This window comes from Micropterus salmoides, unplaced genomic scaffold (assembly GCF_014851395.1).
Source record: "Micropterus salmoides isolate LMB-PRFRI ecotype aquatic unplaced genomic scaffold, ASM1485139v1 Ms_hic_scaffold_22, whole genome shotgun sequence".
Taxonomy (NCBI): domain Eukaryota; kingdom Metazoa; phylum Chordata; class Actinopteri; order Centrarchiformes; family Centrarchidae; genus Micropterus; species Micropterus salmoides.
This window is the reverse complement of record NW_024041373.1, coordinates 6174795-6197214: the sequence shown is the minus strand read 5'-3', so window position 1 is coordinate 6197214 and position 22420 is coordinate 6174795. Positions and strand designations below refer to the sequence as shown.

At 40.1% G+C, this 22420-nt stretch overlaps 1 protein-coding gene across 1 annotated transcript in view; it reads left to right on the top strand.

Moving 5' to 3' along the window:
- LOC119917237 (serine/threonine-protein kinase 32C-like) overlaps window positions 1-22420 on the top strand; it is a 75327-nt gene that overhangs the window by 47324 nt on the left and 5583 nt on the right. Inside the window, exons 4-11 of the mRNA XM_038737450.1 lie at window positions 9752-9925; window positions 14540-14577; window positions 15754-15843; window positions 16111-16214; window positions 16316-16432; window positions 19051-19176; window positions 19539-19667; window positions 22237-22304. Coding sequence (XP_038593378.1) covers window positions 9752-9925; window positions 14540-14577; window positions 15754-15843; window positions 16111-16214; window positions 16316-16432; window positions 19051-19176; window positions 19539-19667; window positions 22237-22304 — 846 coding nt within the window. The remainder of the gene's footprint in view (window positions 1-9751; window positions 9926-14539; window positions 14578-15753; window positions 15844-16110; window positions 16215-16315; window positions 16433-19050; window positions 19177-19538; window positions 19668-22236; window positions 22305-22420) is intronic.

Here is a 22420-nt window from a genome sequence, read left to right as displayed (position 1 = left end):
GGCATTTCAAGGAAGAAACTCTGCATCAGACATCACAGATCAAACCATGACTTGTTTGCATTTATCATACACAGTGCACCAAGTAAGTGGGCCACAACTGCAAACATGCAAAAAAAAGTTGGCCCCTGCAAATAGGCCAGGAAAGGCTTATCATTAAAGCACCTAATCCATATGTATCCCCTTGAATTAATTAAATAATGCTTACATGCTACATAGATAAAAAAGTATGATATATCAAAAGGGGCCTTTCCTCATCAAGAAATAATATTACATATTATAATTATTTCTAATAATTAAAAATAATTCAAGTCCAACGTTTAAACTAACTCAGACAAACCACATCAAGGGGTTAAACGCTCCAGGGTTCCATTCAACTGGACTAAACAAGGTCGGTGTGAACCCACCCGCAGTTTCTTTTGATTATCCACAGACCACAGATTTTTAAATATATTTAAATATGTATATTTGCTGTATATGAGCGCCACAAACAAAAGATTCCACCACCTTACAAACTACAAGAGCTGTTGGCTTCCTGATTGCTCCAAGTTGATAAGCCTTTGGCTTTGAATTATGTGGGGTGCTTGGACCCTATTATACTTGCTTGCAGGTTTAGTATTTTGTGATTGGGATGAACCAAGATTTCTGTGTTTGTTTCACATCAGTATCTCCAAAAGGAAATATTGTCATAAATGCTCAGTGTGGTACCCCGATGGTTTATATGTTTGCAAAAGTTATCACTGTTAACGGCTTGTCCAAACAATAATGTCCCCTTGCCTCATCATTTCTCAGAGCTTGCCTGCTTATGTTTGGCTGGCCTTCTTGAAAAGCATAGGGAAGCTGTCAAATCTGCATAACAAATAAAGCATCACAGTGACAGGTTGCAGAAAGCAAAGGCAAATCCTTAACAGGCTGTTGCCATTACCATCAGATTGTGTGACAGAAGAGAGATACCATGTAAAAGCAGCTGTGTGGTAATGTCTGGATGCAGCTGTTACTGTACTATACGAGTTTGTTGGTGTTGTACGCACACACTCTAAACTTGGGCAGCTGTTTTGTAATGTTAGTATCACCAGACTGGTCCCATGCAAATCCACCAGAGACACTGACAAAATATGTATCTAGAACAACTTTGCTCCAGAATACCGCTTTTGGTACATGATTGTGCAGACCTACAGTCAGAAGCTGACCGAAAATATGGTTTGGATTGGTTCTATCCTCATCAAGTAAATGGATTCATGCAGGACCGCTCTAAAGAGACAGGGACTAAAGCCTCGTGCTGAGCGAAAATGTGTAATTCAGCTTTTGCCTTTTCTCCTCAAGCTGGAGATAGGAGAAAACAGTGAGACGTTAAGGAAATCAATTTATAGCTTGAGTCTATGGTGACTTTGTTGTTTCTGCCCCAGTTTATGCAGGCACTTTGTGAGCATCTGTGCGTGACAGCATTGTTATGTGTTGTACTTGTATGCATCTCATAAACTGTCTGCTTCATTTAGCTGCTGCTTGAGACGGCATCTCAGCCGGGCAGGTAATGAGATAGGACTGATGAGAACCCTGCTTCATCTTCCCACCATCTCCCTTACTGTATAACAACTCGGAACCTAATTGGTTCACCGTGTGGGTATGCTGTTTAACCAATTCCCCGTTGATCAGACAGTTGCCAGTATCCATAGGCGTGATTAACAGAGCGTTACAATTTGGGCACTTTAACACATTATAAATGCATGTTCGATAGACGAGCTTGGGTTTTTGGGAGCTGCCTATTCTCAACAACAATAACAAAAAAGATGCGAGCCACGAGAAACGCCAGCTTTGATAAAGCTTTATGGGAGTGTTTTTATTGATACTGTGCCAGGAGGAAGCCCAACAGACAGACAGTCAGCCAGAGTCAGAGAGAATGCAGGAACATATACCAAACAGCTGTCAGACGAAGTAATGATTCCTGCAATCACAGAGGGGTGGGGGGATGGGTGCACACGACAGCGCTAAGAAAGTATTAGGCATTGATTTGTTGTGTCAAAAAAGCGATGTGCAGACTAAGAGGATTTGTAAGGTTTTCCTCCAGCTCTTACCTACACACAGACACGCTCTCTGTCTCGAAGCAGGGGTTTGCTTTCATTGAGTCATCCTGAATTCCGCTGTGCTTTTGAACAGCTCCGTCCGTAGCTTCAGAGGAAATTCATTAGGAGGCAACCTTGTGAAAGCCCACACTGAATCCCATCAGCTCGGTAAAGGCTGCCTTAAGCTGGGCGGATGTCAAGTTTGCAGCCCACAGTAATTTCTGCGACCATTCCCTCGCTGCATAGATATGATGTGTAGGAGTCGAGGGTACACTGAATGGATTACCTTGGAGGAGGAAAAATTAACTATCATCTGCTGCACACACCAAATCCATACAAATCCTTGTAAGGATTTGTGACACATGAGAAGACAAGGATTTCTTCTTTCCTTCTTTGAAACCTCAAAGAGCAGGGGTCATCTCGCCCCACCCAGAAGCAGCCGTCCGTGGGGTATTGTACTTCATTATAAAAGCAAGGTTCCGCCTTAAGCGTTACATCACAACAGATCACTCTCAAACAGCATCACCCGTTCTCCCTGAGGGCCCAGAGTCGCAGCGGTGAATCATGACCAAATGGACACTACCCCTGTGCTGTCGAAAACAGAGTCACAGGGCAACGATGGTAGCTAGGGTTGTCACAGCGACTGTCGTCATAGAGTTAGAGCTTTAAACACAGTCACTTGGGATCATCTGAAAGGATTTTAAAGGTTTCAAAACCAAAACAGGGGTGAGTCATCTGGAGGAGCAGTATGTGGTGATTTCTTGTTGCTGTCCATCCCTTCAGAAAGAGAGTAAGAGACATGGTGAGGATGGATTTGCAATGTTCAGCCTCCATTAGGAACATTGATTTCAGGCCTGGATGAAACAAGGCCTCGGGTGACGGTGAAACAAATTAGCCTCTACGCCCCCAGTCAGCAGTTATAACAAGTCCCGTGAGGGGGCTTGGCCGTAAATCATGCTCATAAAAAGCAAAATATGGGGTCATTTCGGAAAGCGCAGGAGTCTGTTTCTCTAATATAGCTTTGTGAATCCACAGATTATTTTGCCCTGAATTGCAGCCTTGAAGGACTTCTACTGAAACTGCCCCACACACTACTTTTTAAAGAAGAACTTTTTGTAGGACATTGAGAGCGCACGTTGTGAAAGCAGGCCAGTGGAGGTGTTGTGTCTTAAGGCTACTGGTTGAAGGCCGCTAAGGGGAGAGGCACCGTTCGCTCTCACCATTGTTGCAGGATTCCTCGGAGGAGCGTGCGAGTGTCTTGTGATTGGGTCATGCAGCTAGTTGCAGCCAGCATATCTCTTATCATCAACTTTATGTAGGCCATTGAAACTTTGCAGACCAACTCAAGCCAACAGAATCACAAGCTCTTGTGTCTCTCTCTCGTTTCCCTCAAAACTGTTCTCCTCTATTGCTGTCCCTCTCTTTCCCTCTCTCCTCCCCACCTCCCTGGGCTCATTTGTCATTATGGCCTGATTATTTCAGCCTGTTCCTTGTACTCCTTCCAGCCGGCTAACCTTCCTCTCTTAGTCGCTGTGTCTGTCGCAGCCTAGTCCTGTCCTGGCCTTTCCACATGGCCTCCTCCTGGTTTTGGACAGTAACAGCTCTCCCCAGACCCCGGATTACTGCCAGACTTTCACTCACGCTCAAGGGTTTGACCCGCGGCTCCTCTGTGCTCATTGTGAGGCCCCACTTAATAAACTGTGCTAATTTTTAAACATGAAGAGCAACAGAGGGCATACAAAATGAGAAGAGTGGTAAAATATTATTTTGACCGTGTCCCAGTGTGCAAATCTTTATACCATATAGTAGCTAAAGCTGCATTAATATAAGCTATATATTCATAAAAAAAACAACAAAACAGAAAAAAAACAACATAAACGTTTTCATATGAAACCCACTGTACACTACCTGCCCAGCAATAATCTATAGGCAAAGTTAGCAATTAGCTGGTGAACATAGTGGGGCGTTTAGCAGCTGAATAGCTGGATATTTCCCTCAGGAGTTGGTGGAAACGAACATAGAACTGAAAGGTAAGTGAAAATTGGGCAGAAATACCACTCTAAATTAATGCTAACATTGCTACACATCTGCTGAGTGATGACTTGTTGTCAGTGTTGTATGTTCAACTTTTTGCTGCGCCCCTGTGCGTCCAAAAAATACATTAATGCAGGTTTAAGGTAAGAGGATAGCTAACTCATCCATGGATACCATTCAATAGCATAACTGCAGCATCTTTTTTGTTTGTATCAAGTCACTTTAACTCAAGGCTCGAGTAGAACTAAAGAGCAGGCAGTTATTATTATATTCACTTATTACTAGCTAACCTTACTAGCCAGTTCAAGATCTCCTAATGCGTTCTACATTCCATGACCAACAAACACGTTACAGAAGTAGCCATACTTATATTTCTACATTTCCATGATTGACACAGATGACTGCTTGAAATGCAAATGTCTGTTCTATACAATAGTTCTTAATGTTTCTGCCAAATGGTCACAAAATCACCAGCTTCAATGTCACATTTCATCTCTCTTTCTCTGTCTACCCCCAGTATCCCCATAGAGTAGATACTGTATGTCCTTGAATACCAGCTACCTGGAATGATTTGTTCCTTACCCTATGAGACTAGATGAGGAGCTCTGAGTGGACCTTTTGTTCCTTGTGTACTATAAGCAGCCAATTGAGGTGGTTCTGGCATCTGCTTAGCATTCTTTCTTGACACCTCCTTGTAAGGGTATTCCAGGCATGTCCACCTGGGAGGAGCATGCTGGACAGATATCTGGCCTAAGAACATTTTGGGATCCACCAGGAACATGCTGGATGAAGTGGGTAGGGAGAGGGGCACCTGGAGTACTTTACTTAAAGCCGGAGTATGCTGGAAACAAACAATTCGTACAACATTTTGTTTGACAGTGTTAATAAATGTTCTGAATGATGAGATGTGAGCGATGAGAGGTTGCGATAAGACACACAAGGGCAAACGTTTCACTTTCTGTCACTTTCCTTTATTGTCTAACCAGTATTCCTTTCCACTCCCAGACCCTGAAGTCCTATATTGGATTTTTAGGACTGTCAAATTTGTGGACTTCGCATTGTGTTTATTTGGAGTGAAGTGTTCCCAAAAGATGGGGAATAAAGTTGTTTGCGTTTCTTCTCTGTCCCATCCTTGGCAAAAGTGACAAGCCTTGTCAGCGCCAAAGCTTTCATATGCTCCAGTTGTCGGCCCATCTGACATCTCCTTGTCACCTCAGTGAAAGCGGGGAGAGAAGTGACAACCAGCCCGAGCCGCTGCAGTCTTTCTCTGAGGAGCCCAGATATTTCGGCGGTGGATTGGGAAGACTGTCTTGTGGAACTCTGAGATAGCGAGTGCAGCCTCTGAGGAAGCTCATCTGTCAACTGGATACTGAGAATCAGACTGTGACAATGAGGTGATAAAAAGGTGACAGTGAGGAATCCCTGCCAACGGAAAACAACATCCTGGGGGCCGGCCATCTGCTGTTAATAGTGATCTTTTAAGGGTCAGGGCAGGTTGGTTTACTGTGTCTGATATAGTTGGCTCTACTGTCATTTCCTACTGAGTGCATACTACACAGCTGTCTTGCAACAGTGGTGGCAGGTGTCTAATGAGAAAGAGGAATTGTGGGAGTCTTGTTCAGAACACTTTTGATGATAATACAAAGCTGAACCTGCGTGCAGGCTTGTCATTGTTTCTTATTAAAGTTTTTTCTTTTTCTTGCAATTAAGGCTCATAATCTAATGCATCAGGGGAAAATTGTTACAGTATATCTGTAATGTTTGTGCTCCCTGAGTCAGTAGGGTGTGTTTTCCGCCCATTATCTATCCCATCACATGAAAGTCTAGGTCGTTTCATCAATTAATCTATGCAGTGTTTTAGGAGAAGAGAAATACCCAACAACATGTTTTTTTCCCCTTCTGTGGCAAAAACACCAATCTGTGGATGAGATGGAATGATTTGGGCTGTGCAACAAACACAGGCCCCATTTCTCACTTATAGAGAGGCAGGAAATTGCACCTGAACAGGACCAATCGGAATGTCCCCCTGGGTGTTCAGGGCTAAGCCTGAAGATACAGAGGGAACCTGCGGCTATAAAAAGAAGTAATAACACCACAGTATCAGAGTTTTAATGGAAGAATAAAGAATTGGCTCAGCAGCAACCACATTAAACTGAGTCTGATAGAAGAAATCACCAAGGCTCAGTTTGCTTTCCCTCCTCCACTGCAAATTAACATGGGGGGCTTATTAACATATTATTCTGCATTTTTTTTTCACAGATGAGAAATTATATCCTGTTGTACAAAAACTGTTTGTTCACCAGTGTGGCTTAATGTTTTGTTCAGCGTCTGGGGCAGAAATTGTGGAGTGGAGTGTTACAAATCCCCTCCCAGATCACTGGCTGTGTTTTAATTTGATGTGCATGATTAGTAAGCCTGATTGACAACAATGTTTAGTGGGCCACAAGCGGCCTTCAATTAAGTCACATCAAGCAAAGATGGGCTGTTTTCAAGTTTTATAGCTTTGTCTAGCAAGTCAATACCTCTCTTTTTGCATTCCCTGGGCATTAATGTATTACTGTCCAATGTGCATGTTCAGAGCCTGCCTCAAGCATACATACATAAATATGCAGTATTCATATAGGTTGTTGATTCACAGGTATTTGCTTACACTGTTAAAAACATAATTGTGAATAAACACAATATTCCGGCAGCTGGGGCACCAGAAAAATACCATAAAATAACAGTAAATAACCAACTCGTAAAAATACAGTAATATTCCATAATGACAATACAGTCTGTAACTTTAATTTTACATAAAAACTTGCGCAATTGGGGGCTTTTAAGAACATATACACCTGTAAAAACAATTAAATTACCTTTAAATATAGTTGAACACTGCTATAATACAAATAATCAAGCTTAAAATGTATAGTAGACTGCTGCTTTTAATTGAGTTTTATTATGTAATTTTACATAAAAATCTTGTTAATGTAATCAATATATTGTAAAAAAAAATACGATACAACACCGGCAAGTACTAGATTTTCCTTTTAAAAAACGTCAAAATACTGTTCTAAAACTGGTAATCAGCTGTGTGTGTGTGTTCATGGGACTTTTGGACCATTCTTCTAGAAGAGCATTTGTGAGGTCAGGGACAGATGTTGGATGAGAAGGCCTGGCTCGCACTCTCCGCTCTAATTCATCCCAAAGGTGTTCTATCGGGTTGGGGTCAGGACCGTGCAGACCAGTCTAGTTCTCCACACCAAACTCGCTCATCCATGTCTTTATGGACCTTGCTTTGTGTACTGGTGCGCAGTCCTGTTGGAACAGAAAGGGGCCATTCCCAAACTGTTTCCACAAAGCTGGGAGCATGAAATTGTCCAAAATGTTTCGGTATGCTGAAGCATTAACAGTTCCTTTCACTGGAACTAAGGGGCCAAGCCCAACACCTGAAAAACATCCCCACAGCAAACTTTACACAGTTGGCACAATGCAGTCAGGCCAGTGCCATTCTCTTGGCAACTGCCAAACTCAGACTTATCCATCATATTGCCAGACAGAGAAGTGTGATTCGTCACTCCTTGTGGTGGCGTGCTTTTCACCACGTATCCGACGCTTTGCTTTGCACTTGGTGATGTAAGGCTTGGATGCAGCTGCTAGGCCATGGAAACCCATTCCATGAAGCTCTCTACGCACTGTTCTAGAGCGATCTGAAGGCCGCACGACGTTTGGAGGTCTGTAGCTCTTGACTTTGCAGAAAGTTGGCAGCTTCTGCAGATGTGCCGACCCCGCTCTGTGATTTTATGAAGCCTACCACTTCAAGGCTGAGTTTTTTGTTGTTCCAAATTGCTTCCACTTAGTACAAAAACTGGCTTTAGAAAATCATAAAATATCATATTGAAACCAGGGAAGAAGTCTTTGGTTTGTGCATTAAGTTCATTAAGTTCACTGTATGTAAAACCACCATTTTCCCCTCTCTTTGCCTTTCATGTCTCTGTACAGTCCCATTTTAAGAAATACTTTCCAATTATTTTACATTCAGATTGCACTTTAATCTTGGAGTTGTTTCTATCAGTATCCAAAATATTCTTTATGTTGACCCAAATGGGTTTATAATGAATAGATCTGAAAATGTCATCAATCAGGTAAATAAAAACTAAACTACTTTTGTTTCAGGAGAACAATTCTTTACACTGAAATGTTTGACTTGTGTGGCTTATTTGTTGCGAGCATGGAACTGAATAAATCTATAAATAGTATCAGATGTGGGAATTTGTATCGTGGTGGTACTTTAAAAGGTCAATGGATAAGACACATGCCTTTAGTGTGAGAGACCCGGGTTCAATACCCCACTGTGACACATCCACCATTGTGTCCCTGAGCAAGACACTTAACCCCTAGTTGCTCCAGAGGTGTGTGACCTCAATTGTAAATCGCTTTGGATAAATGCGTCAGCTAAATGAATAAATGTAGATGTCAATGTCTGAGTTTCCTCAAATTAAGTAAATTTAAGAAAGTCAGAAACTGTCACAACCCTACCATAACCCTTGTACAAGATAACTCAAAATGGGTTTCTGGTCTCTATTATAGAATAAATGGATATATATAGATTAATAACTCTAATGGAAAATGTGAACATTTTTTCCTTTTAATTATGAAAAAACAGGATTTAAATATGTTTGTTTTAGGTTTTGATAATACATCTATTGCTCTATTGCTAAGACTCTTCAATCAAAGTATCTGTTAAATGGCATTAAAATGAATTTTTCATCACAAACCCGTAATTTTACAATTTTATTTTTTTAACTCCACTAAATTTAACAATAATTGTAATTTTACCACTTTGGGGCAATTATATACTATGTTAATCTAACTTGTAATCCAACAATTATAATAAAAGTCAAAAGCTGTGAAATTACAGTAATTATGGCTGTTTTCAATGATCAAAACTGTTTTGACAGTTTTATTTTCCAAATATCCATAATTAAAGGAGATATTTGTAAATTAACAAGAAAATCTATGTCAAGAACAAATGTTTTTTGTTACAGTTAACTGTTACTAATAATTGTACCAAGTTGTTTTTACAAGAAATGTTTTTACAGTATTAAACTTAAATTTAACCCTTTTTTCTTTTAAATAAGAAAAATAATATTTGTGAAAATACGGGAAACTCCTGAATGTATTGTAACAGTTTGTTTACGTGAAAAACCCCAAAAGTTTCCTTAAGATAACAGAAATGTTATGGTTATTCACAGCTATAGGTTTTTCATGTTATTTTACATTCACATTTTATTTTTGTAATTTTTTTGATATTTTCATGTATTTCAAAAATACAGGAAAAATCTGTGAAATAAAAAGGAATTAAACTGTCAAAGTACATATTTTTTTACAGTGTAGGTACAAGACAGAGATGCACAAATAGGGCATGTTTTCCTGTGGTTGCACTTAGATATGGCTTTCTACCATGCTTGTGCCCCTGTGTTTCTATAAACATGCATGCGTGTCTGCAGATGTAACTCATAATGTAATGTAATATAATGTACTTTGTGTTCTGCATGCAAGAGCATACAAGTCCCTTTATGTGTTTGTTGTTTCTCTGCTGAAGCAGTTTGAATAGCATGTTTTTTCTTTCCACACTGGACAGTGAGTGAGCACTGTGTCCTCCCCCCTTGTCCCAGGTACTCATTCCAGGATGAGGAGGACATGTTCATGGTGGTGGACCTCCTTCTGGGAGGAGATCTCCGCTACCACCTGCAGCAGAGCGTCCAGTTCAGCGAGGACGCTGTCAAACTCTACCTCTGTGAGATGACACTGGCGCTGGACTACCTGCAGAACCAGCACATCATCCATAGGTACTCGATCATCATTTTCTTTTCCTCCCATCAGATCTCCTCCGACAATGTTAACCAGCTAGTTGTTTACTTTGTGCTGTGCAGGTAGTAGAGCTGGGTATCGGTACTTGATACCTTTAAGGTATGACCAAAACAGCCCAGTACCGAGTAGTATTGAAACTTCTCCAGTCAAACAAGTACTGCATTTGATCCTTTTTGCAACCAGATTGGGGAAAAAAATAATTTTTATGGTTTTGCTCACAGCCAAACACAGCCTCTTTTTTTTTTCTTTCGCCTGCATAGTGCTTGGATGTTTCAGCATCGGCTGCGGTCTCAGGCATGTACATCACTGTTGCAAGTTTATCGCCACAAGCTTAGCTTTCCGTTTGTTTCATCTTCTGATATCCTTTAACACCACTCTGTACATTTTTATTTGCAATTTACATCACTTCACAAATTAATCACTGCATTCTATCATATCAATTAAAGGCTTTTGTGGCTAAGCAGCTGATTTTACTTATGGAGCCTCCGGCTGCTCCTTCGGCTCCCTTCTTTAGTCTTTAGTGGAGTTCAGTGACTTGTTTGAGCCGATTCTTTACTCGTTTTTTTACTTCTTACTGACATCTTTTTGGAGGAGATTTGCGATTCACCACAAAGGAATAAGCAATCATGGAAATCTTTCAATTCAGTTCTTCAAGATTTATTGATCCAACTTTAACACAATTATTCTCCGTGGTTGACTTTCAACAAACTTAACTTCAAAAACTTAACTTCAATTCCTTTTCCACAACTCACACTGGTCACTAAACTATTTTACTCCTGAATCTTTGTAAAACTCTATGCAGAGCTGAGGGAAACGGTAGGTTCAGGTGATAATTCTCTGTGAGTTTGCTACTATGATCAACTGCTTTCACATTAAATCATTTGATTGTTAAATGAAAAATATTGATAATGCAGCTTTAATTTTAATTTACCATGAATGCCAAAAATTCTAATCATCACCTTTTTTTTATTCAATTGTTATTTCCTCCAAAATTATGACTTATTGATCTTTTTGCTGACAAAAGTCACGGTAGCGTGGATTCTTTTAGGTCCTTGAGGTTTAAGTTTACACAGAATGAAATGACTTCAATATTAAATACAATGACACTCCCAGTGTGGGACCAGGTGTCTTGTTTTATGGGGTTTTATTCAATCTTCAGAACAGCAGATCAGAGAGAGACAGACACATTAAACTCCCAGATACACCCATTGAAGTGTATAAAGTACAGTGCAAATGTTTTAGGCAGGTGTGGAAAAATGTAAGTTTACAGCCACCTTCATCATGTCCTAGTGGCCTATCTCTCCTGCTCCACTTTGATCTCAGTGGTTAGAACCACGTTCTGTCAGATGACACTGCATTATTCTTCCAAAGGAGTGCAAGGTGCCCGGATCCCTAGAAAGGATAGTAGAAAGGGTTACTCATGCTTTTATTTTGGAAAGTATGACCTCTCGGTTTTCAGGTTGATCAGCCATAAGGTGGAGAATTAAGTAGAGTTAATTTCACATAAAATATACTTTATAAAGTAGTATAAAGTAATAAAAGCTCTGTCCAGTAGCCTCACCTGGAGCACTTTTTACTTTTTGAGATGTGTTTGAGTGAGAGAACGTCCTGTGACCTGGTGCAGTTTTGGAGAAAATGTAGAAGTTATTTAATAGGTATTGTTTTATTATATGTTTTATTTTATCAGACTGAGTGACTGGCTAAATACCAGCAACCGCTACAGTACCCCAGGAAGAATAGCCAATGCTTGTGCTGGTGATAATGGGGATCCTAATAAAGAAATAATTTTCCATTAAAGAATAGTTATAAAAATGTTTGTGTATGCTGTCAATTATAGTTCTTAGAAAGAAAGAAAACTGGAATCTGCCCAAATCAGAATCGGCGTGTCAGAATCCGCCCAAATCAGAATCGGCGTGTCAGACTATTATAAAATAGGTCATTGTAATCTGCCACGAAAATTGCAATCTGTGCATCTGTACTGTTTTGCACTATTTTAAGCTGCTAAGTATAAATACACATAAATATCTACCACCCAAGCAGCAGGAGCCTTACACAAGCACACTGTTTTTCATACAGTTTTCATTCAGTCTTGGTGGGGGCTGAAGGTATTATCTTATCTAGGCATTTGGGCATACCTCTTTTTATTTACATTACTTTATATCTATAAAGATAGCTCTTGTGTGTTCCCGTAATTGTTACTATCCATCATCTTCAACTAGGGTGGACTCGCTGTCCGCAGCTTTTTGTCCAAATATGCTGAGAGCAGCGTATGTGTCTGTGCAGTCCAGTAAGTGAAAGAGCTGGATCCCTGCAGACGGCTGTTTTAGGGCCACAGATGGCTGAAAAACAGTTTGAACCTTGTTCAAAACCTCTTTGGGGCTCCATTTCTGCCTTCAGACAACAATATATTGTTTCTGTGTGTGTGTGTGTGTGTGTGTGTGTGTTTCTAGCAATGTACTCAGTGACCACGCCTTTGCATTTGAAAAAGGGAGTCCTAGTTACCAAGAGAATATAGAGTCTGTCATTTTCTCACTATTTCCTAGCTAGGAGCAGTAACTTCCTGGAATCTCGCCTGGCAAACTCCATCAAGGCTCATCGATAGTTAATGGTATCAACTCTCTCATCTGACGAGAAAGCGAAGTGACGTGTATTTACCGAAATGTAACTTGCTTATATTGAAAGCAAGATGCAAGCATTAGTACATAAATAATATACACATTAGGCATCATATACAATACTGCATATGTACATGTCTTTCTACTAGTGTATACCTACATATGTGTATTTACATAAAGCTGTTTGTGTGTGTATCATAATTTCCACGAGTCCCTTATGTATCTCTCCCACATTTCACTACGGAACTGCCATTAGAAATACATCTAAGTGACAGACGCTGCTTATCATTCTCCAATGTTTTTTCACCCTCTCCTTGATATCACAACCGTATCTGCCTTTGACACAATTGTGTCTGCTCGCAGAGCCGTAATCCAATCCCTGGGTATCCATGGCCGTCCCCAGCGCTACAATTTTGTTCCACCCTGTAAGTTTTTGACAGGAGAATACTATACAATTATTTTGTTGCACCAACTGAAGGAAGAACGGTCTCTGGTCTCCTAGCAACAGTCATCTGCCACCATGCCCAAGGAGGTAAAACTGGTCCTATGAGAAGAAGGGAAGTAATAGTGGAGAGTCCTTTTTTCCTTTCTCTTCTCCTCTCTTTTGTTTTCTGTTTCCTCTCTGCACAGACCACCAGGTTGCTTCATCCGTCTTCATCAAACACTCAACATAGTAAAACTTGTCAGATCACCTGCACTTTACGTACCGTTTCATCTCAGGGTGGTTTCTGTTCTTCCTGCAAAATGAATTCAACGGCAAGTGAATTTTTTTTACATCAATCAACATGGCGCGATGCTGTTGCTGGCACTCGTATCAGGATTCCTTCTGTGAACATGTATGTATTTCCCTGCAGCCTTGTACTGCTGAATCAGTCTGAGCCCCACCACCACCTCCATCATTCCTCTTCAGGAGTTTTGGCAGAAGATGTTAGCATCAGCTTGGCATTGGATAGCCACAGCGAACAAATGCGTCCTATGGGAAGTGTAGATGCTCTCTGCTGACCGCGCGCATTCTCCACACCAGTGTGACATGTGGCATAATTAAATGAGCTGTGTGCACTCCGTTAATTGGCTGTGGAGGGCTTGGAGGAAATGTCGATGTGCCTGAATGTGTCCGTTGCATGGGTGCCCAGTGTAATAAGCACGTGCAGACAAATCTGCGGGATCCTCCAGGGGGATCGCTGATTGTTGTGTTCTCATAGGCTCTGGCAACATTTGATATGCAGGGAATGGGGAATTTTCTCCCTCTTTCTCTCACTGACACACACACACATACGCAAGCTTAACATGTTGTACCAACATAGAATTCACACATACATCAGCCTACAAACACCTCCTACAGACTTTCACATCCACACATACTGCACACATCTAATCTCAGTCTTTCCCATCTGACGACAAACTATATGACAGTGTGTTTGTGATTTAACTGAGAATTATAGGAACAAAATACTTTATCTAACTTTATCTAACTAACAATTCAATAAGTGTATTTCCATCCACCTATTTTATGCCCATTTTCAATAGAAATAACAACTTAAGCATAAACAAAACTGAGTGAAAACATTGGAAATAAAAAAAAAAAGGCAAAATATTACAAAGTTTTAATGCTTGGTGGAAAAGTTATATACCGATAAAACCAAAATGCGACAACTATGTGGAGTGATAAGGAGACTCCCAATGTTCCTCAAAATTACATTAAATTACATAAATTTTCCTTTCAATTACGTCATGCACCCTCTTATTCTGAAATGGTTTAATGGCATGTGACTGGAGAATTGGCACCACCACCTGTGTCTTGATGGGGCCAACTGGTAATATTTGAATTATAGTAGTGAATGGATACGCATTTTAATTTGGTTAAAATTTGCACTACATTTGGATGGAAACCAGACAAATGTTTGCAATGTTTACTTGTTTAGATTAGGGTTGCTCTTCTGTATTAAGGTTTTTTTTTTCTGTTATTGTTCCCTTTAGAGATGTCAAGCCAGACAACATCCTGTTGGATGAGCAAGGTAAGGGTGTTTGCTTTGTGTATCGGTGTGTGTGTGTGTGTGTGTGCAGCAGTTGGGGGTAAATAATACTCAGCATTTATTTTAGCCTACATGAAGAGGAAGAGAAAAAAACATTCAGATTTTTTCGTCAGAAGTGGTTTCATGCTTCATATTTGTCTGATAGTATACAGGCGAGCTGTACAGTACTCTTGGTCCCATACCAGCCTTCCTTTTAATAACCAAGGGGGTACCAGGTTCTGTGCTCGGCCCATTCAGTCTGTTATGCACATGGCTCTTCTCCACCTCAATCCATCTAGATTACAGTCTGCAGAACCTTAAACTTTTACATCATGCTAATGTGTTTTATCCATTTTCTTCTATCCGTACACATTCCACCTTAAAACAACTTAATGCAGTTAACCACTATATAATTTCCGAATCACCATCACTGCGACATTTTTGTTTATAGCTGCCTCAGTATACCACATCTCATCTCAGATTTTAAATTACTGTTCATTAGAGTAGATCCCAGGCCTGGCTAACTATTCATACCCCACCAGTAAATACTGATTGGGAAGATAAAGGCTTTAATACTTCTTCATCTCATCCCATTGGATGAATTTCCCTTTTAATTTAGGACCTTTTTAGAAATGTGTGATGTTGTGCTTGTGTGTGATTGGCTGCGTGTCTTATCTCTGTTCTGATTTCTTCCGCTGTAATCAAGTTTTCTTGCAAAACAGATCTTGATATCAATGAGATTACCTGATTAAATAAAGGTTACATATGCATCCTGGATGTCCATAAAGCCTCCTTTCAGTTTAAGCTCTGATAGAGTATCTGTAGCAGTACAGTACCTGTAAGTGTATATGTTTCATGTCATGTTTTAAGTGTGAGATCAGGGAAAAGTGGAAGGTACATAATAATCAAAACCTTGTGTTTTGATTATTATGTGCAGAGTGCAGAGTATACAGACAGCTGTGAGATCGAGTCCATCATGACAAAATAGGACACAAAAATGACCCTGCAAGCTACTAATACACGTGGATCAGGTTTACTGGAATGTCAGATTTTGCTGTCACCGTTTCATTTTTTAAAGAAATACTTTGAAATGTTTCCTTTGTATGTGATCAGAGACACGCATTTACCCAATTTTGGATTGATTTTGTTTAGATGGATTTTGTGATTGCTTCTTCTCAGGTCACGCTCACCTGACTGACTTCAACATAGCAACGATAATAAAGGATGGAGAGAGAGCCACGGCCTTAGCTGGAACAAAGCCCTACATGGGTAACTTTGCTTAGCAGCTGAATTGCAACCATGGAGCGGGGGGGGGGGGGTCTGATTGCTTTGTGGAAATAAATATCCTTACTTGGCAAAAACAAGGTTATACGGAAAAAGTTGTTGTACTCTGTTGGCCTAGGAGAATGGAGATATGTTACATTTAAAATAACAGTCTGGTTACTGTGACACAGTAAACTGTTTGCAGTCTAACCGCTTGTACAGGCAGCGGTTTGAAAAACTGCTGCAGAAGTGATTCTCTGTTTGTGCTTTCAGCCCCAGAGATCTTCCAGTCTTTTGTGAGTGGAGGGACGGGCTACGCCTTTGAAGTAGACTGGTGGTCACTAGGGGTGACAGTCTTCGAAGTGCTACGTGGCTGGGTAAGGCATGATGGGAATTTGAGTTTTTATGTTCCCTCTATTCATTCACTCTTCCTCATGTTTCTATTTTGTATCTTTTTGTGATCCTGTTTCCATTCCAGAGGCCCTATGAGATCCATGCCAGTAACTCAGTGGAGTCGCTGATTCAGCTCTTCAGTACAGTCAGTGTCCAGTACAGCCCAGCCTGGCCCAAGGACCTGGTTTCTCTCTTGAGGAAGGTGAGCTGGTCAAAATGGGGCATCATTTACATTCATCTCCTTCATTTAAGCAGATGTCTCTTAGATTAAGAACTGCTAACATTTAATGAACACAGATGGACATGCCCCTACCAGTCTCTATTTACTCACTCTTGATAATCTTGTTTAAATTTTTTTTGATGGTGCAGATGCTTTGACTTCTTTTAACTGCAGCACCCTCATGTCATTAGGTGGCTAAACTGATCTCTTCCTATATATCCCAAATATCATAAAAATCTTTTTCACAGCTGAAACGAGCAAAGATCCTTGGCACTTTATCTACTTCCAACTTGTCATCTGTGAGGATTTGTTGCTTTGTGTAGTCTTGTGTAATAGTTAATACTGGCAATTTCAAAACAACACATTGGACTTCAGGAAATTGCAAAGATCATTTATCACAGGTTTGTGACATTTTATAAACAAATGTATTAAACAAGAAAATAATCTGCAGATTAATTGATGATAAATAAAATGTTACGCAGAATCATATATGTGGCTTGTTAAAACCTGAGCATACTGTAAATATATATGATATATATATTGTAAACGCAAATTGCAGTATATTCTGATTTAATGATTTTAAAGAGTAAAGTTAATTGAGCTTTGACCCCTCTGGAAGAGGAGCGGGTGGGAAGCAGAGCAGGGTTATAGAGGTGCTATTATATACTGAGGTAAAAAAGCACTGAAGCCCCAGGAACAGAGGATGCAGGTATTGTAGGGGGGCTAGAGCTGGAGGGAGGGAGGATGAGCCGAGACCCTCAGGGCAAAGGAGAAGAAAAACGACAGATGGGAATCTAAGGGATGGAAGCACAGAAACAGTGCAAGTGGGTGAGAGAAGAGACTGTGTGTGTGTGTGTGTGTGAACCAGGGTATTGCTGCTTATAATATTCATCATGACAAGTAATTTATCTTCATATTGAAGTTCGAAATGTTCTTTACTAATAAGTGAAAATCTGCCAGTTGGATGAGATCATTTGCATCACATGGAAATACATCTGCTCAACATTTTCTTAAATAAGACTCAGTGTCTGTAATAATAGTCTGCCTGATTCTGCTTTATGTCAACATGTTGTCATCTGACCAAGTGAACTGTGCTGGAAGCAAATGATCTCATCCCTTCTTTCAGTATTTCTTTAGTCATTTAGATTTTCGAGTGAGTATGAAAAACCGTGGCTTGTTAAGAAGGATATTTTTTCCAAGTGTGCGCATGAGTGCGTGCATGTGTTGTGTGTCTGAGTGTTCTGGACGGAGCGTTGGTCTCTTCCGCTCTGCTGCTGATCGATTACCATGTCTGGACTCCATCGAGTCAACCGGCCCTGCGGGAGAAAACTGAATCAACCTGTGACCAAAGGAAGAAAATAAAGCAAAGGAGGCGAGTTAACATGACAACTAAAGCCACATCCCATTAGCACTTCCAGTGTTCACCCTGAGGAGGGAAACGAAGCAGATGGTATTCCATAAAAACACAACAGTATTAGCACCAAGTTTTATTTCCTCTTTAGAATATGTGATTCCACTCGTGTGGCGTTCATTTGTCTTGATCGGGTGCAACAATTTTGATTCAAACCAGACTAGTGGCTGATTTGATGAACAGTGCCCCCTTTTGGTTACTATATCAGTAAGAGCTTGCATTAATCTGGTATTCCTGTTGAAGTTTGGTGGCAATTATAAAGATATTAAATCAAATTGTATAAGATAAGTAAATTAATATATAAATTATTCAGCTCACTATGAAATGCTTTTCTAGTCACAGGGTTTTACTGGATTGGACTTATTATTTAATTAATTTTTCAGGTCTGTTTTTTATTGTCATAATGGAATTATTCCCAGTGACACATTTAATGCATGTGACGTTTTATTTTATGTTACTTTTCATTATTGTCAAGCGAGCTAGCTCAACAACTGCTACAAAATGTAAATCCTATCAGCTCCTGACAACAAAAATGCCTGAGTAATTTTGAATCAAACGGCTTGCTGCTACTGCAAATAAACACAGTACACAAAAACTAAACCTTGTTAAGCCTTAGATTAACAAGGCTGCTCATGCTATCTAAGTAGCTGGCTAACTGGCTGGGATCTGACACACGCGTTGCGCAGACAAATGTCACACTGCGCTGCTGACATGAATAAAATAAATAAATTAAGTAAAAGATCATGACTTACCTACATATCCACAGTTGTATTTTTCCTAATAACCGACAGGTGACTTCATGCACAAAAATAATTAATTTAAGCATTGTGTTTTGATTTTCACGTGCGTTAATGTTCATTGACACTCAATGTACCGGTAGCCACTCCCCCCCGTCCCGAATTTCACCCATTCTCATCTGGTCACCCTAAACTATGTATGTGTGTGTATACACACACACTGGCTACACATCTTTTTTTGTGAACTGGTCTTTCAATCTGCTGCACAATAAAAAGGATTTTTCACCCAGGATATGTTGAGGTTATTTTACCTCCCAGAGAGAAGAACCTGGCTGTGAGTGAGGAGAGAAGTTGTGATGGTGATATTGCTACTCAGAAGGTGACATGTAGGTGACTTTCCTGTGTGTGTGTGTGTGTGTGTGTGTGTTCGTGTGTCTGTCCCTTCCTTCCAGCTACTGACAGTGAACCCAGAGCATCGTTTCTCCAGCCTGTCTGACATGCAGACATCTCCCTACCTCGCTGATGTCAACTGGGATGCCGTGTTCGAGAAGAAGATGGAGGCTGGATTTGTTCCTAATGTTAGTGTGAAGCGATCAGATATTAACAACACAGACGCACACACAAACACACACACACACACATACATACATATAATAAACACTTAAAAGCATGCATAGGCACACGTTTGCTGATCATAATGAGCATCTAAATAATGCAAAGGAAACTGAATGCAGCAATTTCACTATAGTGTGTGTACACATGGACTTACATTACATTACTGTGTGCATGTGTGTGCATTCATCTGTGTTATTCAGTGCACCTGTTCACTTCAGTGTGCACTATGCATTTGTGCACTCTTTGAGTGCAGGCTTTGAGTCTCAGCTGATTTATAATAAGTGTTTGTATTTCTATTTATCACGTCTGCACCTCCCTCCTACAGAAAGGTCGCCTCCACTGCGACCCCACCTTTGAGCTGGAGGAGATGATCCTGGAGTCGCGCCCGCTTCACAAGAAGAAGAAGAGGCTGGCCAAGAACCGGTCTCGAGACAACAGCAAGGATTCTCAGTCTGTGAGTGTGTCGTCCTCTGCATAGGCTGATAAATCATCCAGAGGGCTGCTGGTTATGTAGTTTTTTGGATATAATAACTGTGCCTCCTTATAATGCCGCTGAGCTCAATACATTTTGGTATTTGGTTTAATACTGCATAATTTCAAAATACATTATATGAACAAAGAACAGAGAAAAATGTTTAAAAAATGTAACCAGACAGTCAATAAAAAAGCAAGTTGCAAATAAGGTAGGGAGTATTCTAGAAACACAAAAATTGCCATCTTAAAAACCAACACTGCAGGAGTGAGGCAATTTGTGTGTACATTTATGTAAGTGTTTTAAGAAGAGATGCTCACGTTTCTCAAATAAACTAATAATCTGCTCCATTTTTCATACTTTAGTATTAGATACAAGAGATAAAATACTCAACTGCATTAAAAGCATTATGTTCTGTTGAGGAGGATGATTTAGTAACTGAGGATGAAGGTGGAATTCACAATGTCATTGCATCTGTTTAAAGGCCTTTATTCCTATGATGATCGAAGGGGCTGTTTTTATCCTTTATCCTTTTTCACATTTGTAAGGGTTATTTTCCTTTATATGATGATGTGCTGTTTCCCTGTTAATTTGATCTTTGAAGCCTTGTGCAGATCAGATTGGAGTTAGTCCATGTGTCTGAGCAAATTATAACCACATAGGAGTATTACTCCTATATACTGCACACGTGAAGAGGCAGGCCAGTCTTGGATAACAATGCAGCTCAGGTTTACCTTGGTCTCCGGTCTGTCAGTTCCCATCAAAACTGTATATTTATAGATTGGAGGTGAGCCAAATCCCAGCATCTTTTGTTTTTTTCTCAGCTGTGAATTATGTCTGTTCTCTGCTCAGCAGATAAATGAATACCACTGTGCTAGTGAACATAAAGAGAGACTTACTGTACAAGCATGCTAGCTGCAGGCATCCTGTAAGTATGCTGATTTGTTGTATCTTTTGAGATCATACATATTCCCAAACAAGCAATAATCTCTCCATTACTGTCAGAGTCTAGATTTATTTAGAGACTCTATACTGATGGTGCAGTCTATTACAGCAGGATATTATACCACCAAAAAGATTATACCAAAACAAAAGGATTTTGAAATTTAAGGAATAGTACAACATTTTTGGAAAAGACTTTTGCTTTCTTGCTTAGAGTTAGATTAGAAGATCAATACCACTCTCATATCTGTTTTGAAATGTGGCTCATGAAAAAATGGTAAATTGTCATTTACATACTTAGGGTAAAGGGATGATGAGACACCATGTAGGAATTGGTGAGCTTTAAAGGTGTTTAAAGTCTTTATGCTAAACTAAACTAACGCAGCTCCAGCTACATATTTACCTTAAAGATGTGAGAGTGATATTTATCTTCTCATCTATCTAAAGCAAGGGAGCAAATAAGCTTATTTCCAAAAATGTGGAACTATTCCTTTAAGTCTGTGGTTCTCAAAGTGGTGTCTCAGGGCACCCAGGGGTCCTAGCTGCTAGGTCTTTTTTCATTTCTTTTCTTTTTTTTTTTTTTTTACAGTAATTCCATCCAGATGTAACACAGTGACAGAATGTGTGGCTATTTCGGTCATGGGTTTCATACACTTTCTTTAATCAAACATCTAAAAGCTAAAATCCTATCAGATGGGGCACCCTGGGACAAAAACTTATCAAACGGGGGTCTGTGGTCTAATTTAGTCGGTCAGTTTAGAGGTCCTTGATGTGAAAAAGTTCGAGAACCACTGCTTTAAGTTACTGATCAAGCACAAAACATTTTAAACTCTTAATGATTAATTGATACTGAAAATAATGGTCGGTGGAAACTATTTATTCCAATCTGAACAATGGGGAAACGCATATTACAGTACAGTATACCAGTCAAAGTTCTAAAACAAAGTAAATACAATTAACACATGAGAAAGCCTGGACACCATCTGATGTTTCCTATGTGTGCTGAAATCAGGATCATATTGTATTTACAGCCCTGGAGTCTCTTTGTCTCTTCTACCTTGTTACATTTGATTAAGAAATGATTTACCACAGACAGGAGATATCCCCTCTGTATTTATTAGAAACAGTCTGTTCCCGTCAGACAGTCATCGTGACATCAGTGTTATTAACGTCCGTCCTGTGTGTGTGTTATCAGCACTGATCAGCGTGTGCAAGGAGTGTGTACCTCTAACAATAGAAGGGTTATGAGACTTTGTGTCTGTATGTGTGTGCGCTTGCTTGTGTGTGCTCATACTGCGTTATTACCAAGATTATTAAATTATGAAGCCTTCGCTGGTGTTGTCATGGCCTCAAGTGCTTTAGGAAATATGAGCTCCTATTTTTGTCTCGGGCCAAACATCCAATTTGAGGAGGGCTCACAAACAATTCATGATTTGTTTAAAAAGAGCAAGGGAGGAGAAAAAGGAAATGAGGAAAAAGACATTTTCACCTCAGAGGCCATGCAGTTGACATGATTCAACTTGACGTAAAATTCCCTCTGCGCTTCTTAATAACGATAACGAGGTTGATGTGGAAGGTGATGCTGATGTAGATGATGTTTTGCCTGCAGGAGAATGACTACCTACAGGAGTGCCTTGAAGTGGTGCAGCAAGAGTTTATGATCTTCAACCGCGAGAAGTAAGAGAACACAAGAGCAGCAGACCATCTACAACATGGGCAAAGTTTTCTGATGTTATTCAACAGTGATGCACCAACACAGAGAGAAACTTACCATCCTGCTGCACCAAATGCAA